The sequence below is a fragment of the Cyprinodon variegatus genome, unplaced genomic scaffold (genome assembly GCF_000732505.1).
Source record: "Cyprinodon variegatus isolate N-32 unplaced genomic scaffold, C_variegatus-1.0 Scaffold1616, whole genome shotgun sequence".
In the NCBI taxonomy this organism is placed as follows: domain Eukaryota; kingdom Metazoa; phylum Chordata; class Actinopteri; order Cyprinodontiformes; family Cyprinodontidae; genus Cyprinodon; species Cyprinodon variegatus.
Window position 1 is genome coordinate 40,126 of NW_015152069.1, and position 10,066 is coordinate 50,191.

A 10,066-nucleotide genomic window follows, 5' to 3' on the forward strand; every position below is an offset into this window, starting at 1 on the left:
GCACCACTCGTTCGGAACGATCATTTCCCTACGACTTTAACTAACTTCCTCTTTTACCTCAAACCTAATAACTGGTTTTGTCACCAATAGCAGCATCATCTGTTATCTAGTTTCTGTAAAACTGAGTGACCCTTTTACACCAATGTGGTAGATCGTTAACCCAGTTTGTGACACAGAGTTCCTTGTGCAGCTTTTTATCAGAGTCAAGTCCAGGATTTGACTAGACCATGGCTAAACTTTCACCTGGTTGACTCTCTCATGGTCAGACATTTTCATTACCTAATTTAATGGGCCATTTTCTCCCACAGTTTTGTCGCTCAGGAAACTTTTTCCCCAAAGTTCTGTCAATCATCCCAGTGATGTTGCAATAAGAACAGCCCTCGTCTAAGCAGCGGTTTTACCTTGGATTTCTCTTCTGGATGCCATTTTTTTTATTACTTTTTTTTTCGCCCTTTTTTTTTTTTTTTTTTTTTTTTTCCGACAGTAGGCTGACAGGAAAGGGGGTATGAAAGAGGGGGAGAACATGCAGCAAAGGACCAAAGGTGGATTCGAACCTTGGTCGCCTGTGTCGAGGTCTAAGGCCTCCATACATGGGTCGTGCCCCACCTGCACGCCCCCTGGATGCCATTTTAATTTTTTCCCCACTCTCTTACTGTTGAATCACAGCTCATCTGAGGCATTGTGGCCCACAGTGCTTTAGATGACATCATGTTTTCTTTTTCTTTTTAAACTCCTGGATAAGTTCTCCACATTTAATTCATAATTTAACAGAGAAAATATTCAGATTTATCTCCTAAGAATGAAATTGCTTTTTAAAAACATGTATTTATGGTATATTTGTCTTATATTGCTTGGGATCAAATAGTTGACCATGCAGCTCATTTCCATACTAATGTATCAGATTTTAAAGGTATAGTGGCAGATTTTCACAGATTTCTGAAAAGACCCACCCTCTCCACTTTAAAAAAGAAATGCACATGCACCACCCTGTACCCGCAGCCGAGAGGGAACACCTATTAAACGTGTGTGAGAGCACCAGCCCTTTCTCCTGGTAAACGCTCTGTTTAAAAGTTGCTGTTTGTGTCGCTCATACAAGCTTACTATCCAAAAGAAGATTTGCAATTTTCCACTATGTCAGACTCACCAATGGTGAGTGAAAATAGGGACGAGCACGTAGGACGACCTCACGTAAAGATATGATATGAATACCAGAATGATTGACAATTAGGAGGACCACTTATTAAGATGATCCGCCTGGAAAAAGAAAATCTTCCATTAAAACTTTAAATATTAACTCCAAACTCAAACTGTTTAAACTATGCTAAACGGAACTATTTCTGCCATTACTTACGTGATGATCTCATTAAGCTTGGTTGGATTTAGCCTCTTTCTTTTNTTACGTGATGATCTCATTAAGCTTGGTTGGATTTAGCCTCTTTCTTTTCTTGTCACTTATATTTTATTAGTCTTTTTAAGCACATACATGACATGTAATACAGGATAGAAAAGAAAAAAAAACAGATAAAGAAAACACTCTGGGAGACACATTGATTTTCTTTCTTGTAAGAAACCATTTTTTTTTGTCCATTAGTGCTTCCTGTAGTCTATATGTTAACCTTTCCGTTACCAGTATGTCCTCTATAGTAGATATCCATTGATCCTTCATTGGCACCTCGATCTTCATCCATTTCCTCCTGATACACTTTTTAGCTGCCACCAACATTATCTTTGTTGTTTTAATTAATTGTGTTGTCACTGAGTATACACAAATATAGCAGTTTAGATTTTAATGGTATTCTATATACTCAAACCTGACATAAGACATCCATCTCTTCCTGTTTAGTCCTTGTCAGGGTTGCCTCTCATCTATGGGAGAGAGGCGGGGTACTCTGGACAGCTCGCCAGTTTGTCACAGGGCATGACAGAGATGCACAAAGACACACAACCATGCACACTCACACCTAATTTAGAGAAGGCAATTAAGCTAACAGTCATGTTTTTAGACTGTGGGAGGAAGCCAGAGTACCTGGAGAGAACCCACGCATGCACAGGGAGAACATGCAGAAAAGCTACCCACTGCTGCACCGTGCAGCCCATCATATAAGACATTATGAACCTTATTCCAGTATTGTAAAAGTTTAGGACATTTCCATAGTATATGTGAATGGTCTGCCTTATGTTCTCTCCTGCACAGTTGTTGCTATTTTAGCTGCTTGCTTTGGATATATGGTGTGATAAAGAACAGATACGTTTTTTCCCAGGAGAACTCCCTCCATGTCAGGGAGGTTGTAGTACTGTTGTGATACCTGCATGTATTTAACCAGTCCCTGTAGCTAATTATTATATCCAATTATTTTTCACCGTTTTGCTTTGTTTTTTTGGTCGTATGTTTATCCTCATTTATTCATGCTGTATAGAACGAGGAGACTATCCTAGTAATACTAATTTTAAATGATTTAATCATTATACCATCCACTTCTAACCCTTCCCTGGAGGAGTCTACCTTCATTTCTTTGTTGTTAGAGTCTCTGATTGGAAGATAATGGAAAAACTCACAGTTACCGAATTGGTATTTGTGAGGCAGTGTTTGGAAATTCTCAAGCCTTCCATCTTTTCTCCAGGAGGCACCAAACAGTTAATTCTTTGTTCGTCCAAAATATATAACTTTTATCCATTTTTGTTGGCATACATTTACTGTCATAAGCTATCAATTTTAATTTTGCTGTTTTATTTAGAATTTCATATTTCTGGATCCTTTTTGTTCCATTTACCTAGAATAGGTTTCTATTCCATGGTTTCTTGCCCCTAAGCTTCTCTATCTCCAAGAAAGTTTGGAATCGGTAATTTATATGTTCAAATTTTATTCTGTTTTCATTTACTATAATAATTAGGATCACACCAACGATATGCATATTAAGATGCGCTGCATAATAAAACTCTTCTAGCTTGGGTAGAGCCGTCCCTCCTTTCTAGGCTCGGACTGGGAACCATTTTTGGCCCTAGCATTTTTCCATCTGCACCGGTCCATCTACATCTTAAGGCTAACGAGAACGTTAGCCTTGAGATGCAAAACCCCATCATGCACCGCAACAAATTTTTTGCAAAATATTCAAGCATAAATTCACCAAATATAAGAGGAACATTGTCGTTTGGTTTAAAGAAAGCATTTTAGTTTTATTATAATTTAGTTTGTTGCAAGGATTTTACAGTTTGAAGAAATAGAAAATGACACCATATGCCAACCATCACAAGGAAGGGCTATTTATACTGCATGCATCATTTAGGAAGTTAACGTTGGATTACTTCTTGAGCTCCTTAAAGAGGATAGCCATTTTTTTTTTACATTGGGTCCTTGATTTTACGTTATTACATCATGTTCTACTCACCCATATGAGTTTTGTGTCATTTGGAGCCGTTCTGAAGATATTTTCTGTTAGGTTATATCCAAGTAACGTCTTCCTTTGGGCAACGACTTGAAGGCACAAACTAAACTGTTCATAATTTGTCATTTATGGTACGCCAGCACTCATAACATGTAGGCGAATTACTGTCCCCCAGACATCCGATACTTGGATATAACCTAACAGAATATCTTTAGAACGGCTCCAAATGACACAAAACTCATATGGGTGAGTAGAACATGATGTAATAATGTAAAATCAAGGGCCCAATGTAAAAAAAACGGCGTTCCCCTATAAGTTATTTACTGTCACAGGTAGGAGCTTCGGCCGGAGAGTAAGTGTTGGGGCTGGTATGATTTATGGAGGGTCAGCCCTCGCACGCTTAAATTAGGACCGGTCCACCGGGCAAATGCCTGGTCTCACAGATTACCAGTCCCACCCTGCTACTTTCTCTCTGGAAAGCTAGAGAGTTTAGTATTTAATCCCTGGCCTCGTATTTTCCCTTATGAATCAGGATATAATTCTATTCCATGTTGTAAAACTGACTTTAAGTCACTTCCACAGGCAAAGCATGGAATTTGTACAGAAATGGTTGTAGTATATTCATTTTAACAATCTCTATGGGCAGAGTTGCCCATCTTTCAATATCTTTTTGTATATTTTCTTGTATTATTGAATAGTTTCTTTGGTTAATTTCAAGAAGATAATTTTTTGTAACTTCTCTCAATATTTTATACATTTCATTTTCCAGTTAAATTTCCATGTCTTTTGGATCTTGCGGAGGTATATAATTGAATTCTACAATCTCAGTTTTGGAAATATTTATTCTATATCCAGAAAGATAGCCGAGTGTTTCTTGGAGTGACATCAAACAGCTCAAAAAAGAAAACTATAACGTCATCTGCATAAAGCCCAATGTTGTGTTCTACCGCATTTATTTTAACTCCTTTAATTTCTAGGTTTGGGATTTGGCCTGTTTGTATTTAAACAAACTCCTAATCTCTGTTCCGCATCAGATCATCTCTACCAAACAGCTTGGAGATCAGGAAGGTGGGGAACAGAGAGGAAGGGGTGTTCGTCCTGCGCCGGCTGGTCAAAAGGACCCGGTTTGGACCCTTCGAGGCGCAGAGAGTCCCAAGTTTGAAGAAAGAAGGAGCTTTCCCTCTGAAGGTGCTTCCAGATGGCCGCCTGCGGCATGGAAGGCGATGCTCGTCCTGCCGATGTGTCTGTTAGCTCCTCGCTTTATCTCTGCGTTCACACTGCATCCCGTCTCGGCAGATCTTTCAGAGAAATGGCGCTGTGGTGTGCTTCGACAGTAGCAGCGAGGACGACTGCAACTGGATGATGCTGGTGCGACCGGCCTCTGATCACAAACACCAGAATCTGACCGCCTACCAGCAGGACGACGACATTTACTTCAACACCTCCCAGGTACGTCCAGCCAGCCTATCTTTAAAGCCTTCGGGACGCTCTTCCTCCATTGGTTCCTGCTGTGTGTTTTTCAGGATGTGCTCCCTGGGACGGAGCTGAGAGTCTGGTATGGCGCTTTCTACGCCAAGAAGATGGAGAAACCCATGCTGAGGCCCCCACTGCAACCGCCGCTGCCCCCACCAGGTACAGGGATCCCAAACTGGAGGTTTATCGGTTAAAATAAAAGCTGAAGAAATGTCCTTAACACCTTCTTTCTTTGAACAGATGTTTCATCGTCTTCTGCTAAAACGGAGACCTTAGACAGAAGTGGAGCCTGCTCGCCTCAGAAGGCTGAAGACAACAGTTTAAGTCAAACCATTTAGTGTGATTGGACCCCTTCTGTCTCATGTTTGTGTTTAAATGCATCCATTTAATGTTCCTTCATCCCAGGTATGACCCCAGATCACAGCAGCGAGGTTGTTTCACCGCAGCCCCACGAGGAGAGCACGGCTCACCCTGATGTAGAGGAAGGGAAGCCCCACGCAGCCCAGCTTAGCCGGAAAAGAGGGCAGGGCCGTGGGAGGAGAGCCAGGGGCCGCAGGCCGGGAGCTGCTGCTCCAACAAGCAAATTCAAAGGTAAGAAACAGGAGCAGGGAGGTCCTGATCTGATATTAATAACAGAAATCAGTCCAGTATCAACCCAAAAAACAGGATTCAGCCTGAATCCATACAGTAAACATGCTTATATAAACACAGCTGCTGTGTTTAACTCATTAGTTAATAATAAAAGAGCCTGTGTTATTTACTATTGTTCTCTAAGTAAAATCATTTCATCAACATTCCAATCTGCAAAATAACTAAATAAAAATGTAAATCACTTTATTGTCCTACAATGGGGAAATTCACTCTCCGCATTTTAGCCATCCCCTTGGGGAGCAGTGGGCTGCCATTGTGCGGCGCCCGGGGAGCAATCAGGGGTTAAGGGCCTTTTGCTCAGAGACCCACAGTGGCAGTCTTTGGGGGTCAAACCCAGTACTTGCAACCTTCTCAGAGCACAAGGGCACCGCTCTAGCCACTAGGACATCTCTTCTACCAATAAAGCTTTCATGTCGAATTGGTATCGAAGTAGTAAAGCTGTAATATAAGTGTATTAGAAATAAAAAACCTGAATCAGGGACCCTAAACAAGAATTAGGCAGATGATGATGTCATCAATCAGTCAAAATCAGAATATATCAGCCCGCTGATGGAAACGCTTCCATCCTCTCCGTTTAAAATCTCTGTAACCATCATTTAATGATAATATGTCTTGTTCCCGCACTTATTGTTCTTGACTATTCTTCTCCTTTTGACCCATATTCCACTCTGTACTGTATCAGTCACTCCAGGCTGCAATTGTGTGGTAAGAATAAGAAGTTGCATCTAAGTGAAATCATAATGACACAACTTTACAGTTATTAACATCATTAATGTCACCAAGTTTAAAGGTATTGTGCAGGACTTTTTGAAAGACCCGCCCTCTCCACTTAGAAAAAAAATGCTTGTGCTAGAGCATGCACAAGCCCATTTCTCCTCGTGCACGCCCTGTTTAAAATGTGCTGTTCTCATAGCTCATACAATCTTACTGTGTCCACATAAAGCTGGGACTATATAGTGAACTTTATAGTGAACTCAATTAACTGACCATTCGGACAGATGATCACTGCTTTTTGCTCCGTTGGTCACATAACTCCTCCTTCACTGCGTGGTGCCGGCGCCATCTTTCTTATTAGTCGTCGCTGACGGGTAGCAATAGCCTATGGCGACAGCGGGCCGCTTTGAAAGCAAATCCCATAATGAAGACATCCCAAGTTCCAAAAGCTCATTTCAGGGAGATGCTTAACAACTGTTTATTAACTAACAGTAATTTCTTAAACATTAAACAGAACCGTATTGGTCTTTTATTTTCAATACTTTCAATCTTGTAGCCTTGAACATCGGTTGTGCTTTCTAGTTTTAATGGGACTTCAGCATACAGTGCACCTCGCCACGGTGTCATCATTCCTCACCATGGCCGATTCTAGACAGGAGCCAACGGGGGCCAGAAATTCTAATGATGATTCAGGAGTAGAACAGTTATTATCCTGAAGATGCTTTGCTAACATTACTAGCTACAACCAGGAAGGAAAAAAAGCTTGGAATTCTAAGGTTGGATTCTCCATTAAAAGGTTGACATTAGGGCACAGAAACAGATCTAGACACGAGAAAGAGAGAATCCAGAGGAGCATAAAAAGCAAGAGAGGGAAGAAAAGGAGCATGAACTCACGCCTGTAACATATATAATGGATCTGCACACAAAAAAATGGTTACAATGCAAATGGAGACCAGTTCATATGAATATGTTTGAAATAAAACTTCTGGTATCCTGATTTATTACGTAATTGACCTTTTGGCAGAATTCTGACTTTATACAAATATTTCAGGATAAAACTTGTTTACATCTGTGGTTTAGATCCTTTTTAAATAATGTTTTCAGCGTTAAATGTGTAAGTGTTAATAAGGGGATGTCCTGCAGAGCACCGTTTGTGTCCCATGGCTCGGTTACACTGGAAAAAATCGGAATCTAGAAAAGTCACTTTTTCTTAAAATAAGTGAATTTGTTCTTGGATTGAGGAGGTAAGAGAGACATTTTACCAACAGAGCAAGACAATTTACATTTGAAATAATTAAACACAATTACATTGTCTTACTTCAAGTGCATGTTATAAAATGATCTTATTTTAAGAGTGAAAATACTCATGTTATTGGCAAACTATCTCATTTACCTATTCAAATTACGGGTAAATACACTTAATTTAAGACATTTTTACTTTTTCCTACAGAGAACGTTTTTTCCAGTGTAACCCCGAGGATGCTGCTCCAACCACCGCTGCAAAAAGTTATCTTAAAATAGTATAAAACTTCTTGAAATAAGTGTAATTAGCCTTTATTTGATCAATCTGCTCATGGAAGGAGGATTTTTGCCTCTAAAATTAGATCATTATATGTAATAATAATAAAGTTTTTTTTTTATTTATCAGTTTTAGAGCAAACATCTTATTCCTCTAGCAGATTGTTTTTACTGACGACTCAAATTCAGTATAAATTCATAGACGCCGTCAGTCCATCTAACTTCACTGTTCCTGATGTGTGCAGATGTGAAGCCCGCGGTGATAAGCCTGCAGCCGGTGGCCTCAGAGGCAGCAACGGCGGCGTCGGAGAGCGGCGGCCTTCCCAGCTCCTCCAACAGTGTAGCCGTCCAAAAGAGGCACAAAGCCAGAGAGCATAAGAGGGTTTACCGCTGCTCCCTCTGCAGTAAGGTCTTCCAGAACAGCAGCAACTTGAACCGACATGTCCGATCCCACGGTGAGAGCCGGTTAGCCCGTTTAGCGCAGCCGCCTCCTCTCTCCCAAATGCAGTGACTGGATGCACGAGTAACTCTGGTGACTCTTCTCAGGTGATAAGCTGTTCAAATGCGAGGAATGCGATAAGTTATTCAGCCGTAAGGAGAGTCTGAAGCAGCACATTTCCTACAAGCACAGCAAGAATGTGGTGAGTGGCGCCTGGAACTCTTCCCTCCAGCCTCCTGTTCTTCCTGTTGGTTGATGTCTTTGCGTTTCCTTTCTGCTTCCAACAGCCCGACCAGGAGTACAAATATAAATGTAACACGTGTGAGAAATCCTTTCGCATGGAAAACGCCTTAAAGTTCCACAACTGCCGGACAGGTGATGCTTTTTGTTTGTTTCCTCTTTTTTCTCAGATGTTCAGAATTAAATTCTTGTCTCATATAAATCTTGTATTTTTCTGTGTGTCGCCTGCAGATGACAAGACGTTCCAGTGCGACATCTGCTCTCGGTTCTTCTCCACCAACAGCAACCTCTCCAAGCATAAGAAGAAGCACGGCGAGAAGCTCTACTCCTGCGAGATCTGCAACAAAATGTTCTACCGCAAAGACGTGATGCAGGAGCACCACAGGAGGCACAGCGTGGGTGAGTCACTGCTGTGATAGTCAGAGGAAGCCAGCAGGCTCAGAGTTACTCTGGAGGAGCTACAGAGTTATGAGAGACATGAACAGAAATCCCTCAACCTGCTGGAAAAGCTTCCCTGATCAAAGCCACTATCCAGCCTACAGGGACCAAGCCTCACATTAGTGACCCGGTGGTGGCAGCATCATGCTGTGGGGGAGATTCTCCTTTTTAGGGGGGTAAGATAAGCTGGTAAAGGCTTCAAAGAACTTTATTTTTAGAGAAGGTAGGGTTTTCCTGTGGAGAACGACCCGGCCTGTCCTGTGACGTCCCCTACTGTGACTCAATGACTAGTTAATGTGGATGGATGGGTTATCCATGATGAGCGGTCACATTTAGGAGGCCTCCAGGTGGAAATGAGTGTAGATGAATTTGACCTTATTAGAGTTATAGGCTTAGGTTACCTAGTCTAAGGTAAATAAAAATAATGTGCGCATAGGAAACTAAAACAGCTTTCCTTTAATTAGATGAAACCCAAATTGTAGTTAAATATATAAAATGTTATTTGAAGAGTTTGTCCCGAGTGACCCAGAGAGAGAGCTTCAAGGTGCATCTTTAACAGGTTCATCTTCTGATGACCCAAGGGCTCCGCCAGAGCTGCAGTGGGATTGATCAGAGATGTTTATTGTATTATAGGGTGGAGCTATGGTGGAGTTTATTATTCCTTTATTATTATTTAGAGACTATTAATTAATTTAGAGACGGCTCCAGACAAGCAGAGCGTGTGGTGACATCACGAGTGGGGTTGGGAATTTGTACGATTTTTATGATTCTGATTCTCCTATAGATTCTGTGAAACAATAAACTTGGTAAGTGCACGGTGACATCCGTCTACCTTCGCCTGGGACATTCTATTTCTGCCTGCCCCTGTGAAAACAGAAGGCAGTGAACGGGAGCTGCCAGCCTCTGAGCCAGCCAGGCTACCCGTCTCGTCACAGTCGTCTAAGTTTAATGGAGAAGGCATCCGTTTGATGAAAAAGCATTACTGTACAATTTCAGGAAATAAACTCAGTACCCCTTGATTTAAATAAACAAGGGCTCTCGCTCCCTGAACTGCGGAGCAACTTCGTAGCATGTTTAATAGCTCCAAAGAGAGGTAGGAAACTGGTTTATTTCCAGAAATGGCATCTGATTTACTGAGAACCACATTAAAGGAATAGTACACCCAAAACATGATTAGCCTTCATTTTCTACTCACCCCCATGCTGAACAA

General features: G+C 41.4%; 1 protein-coding gene across 2 annotated transcripts in view; it reads left to right on the forward strand.

Moving 5' to 3' along the window:
• prdm15 (PR domain containing 15) overlaps positions 1-10,066 on the forward strand; it is a 27,749-nt gene that overhangs the window by 1,659 nt on the left and 16,024 nt on the right. For both annotated transcript variants that reach the window (XM_015404020.1, XM_015404021.1), the window contains exons 4-12: positions 4,418-4,571; positions 4,680-4,832; positions 4,907-5,015; positions 5,097-5,174; positions 5,262-5,447; positions 7,985-8,194; positions 8,286-8,380; positions 8,466-8,553; positions 8,650-8,817. In XM_015404020.1, the coding sequence (XP_015259506.1) occupies positions 4,418-4,571; positions 4,680-4,832; positions 4,907-5,015; positions 5,097-5,174; positions 5,262-5,447; positions 7,985-8,194; positions 8,286-8,380; positions 8,466-8,553; positions 8,650-8,817 (1,241 nt within the window). The remainder of the gene's footprint in view (positions 1-4,417; positions 4,572-4,679; positions 4,833-4,906; positions 5,016-5,096; positions 5,175-5,261; positions 5,448-7,984; positions 8,195-8,285; positions 8,381-8,465; positions 8,554-8,649; positions 8,818-10,066) is intronic.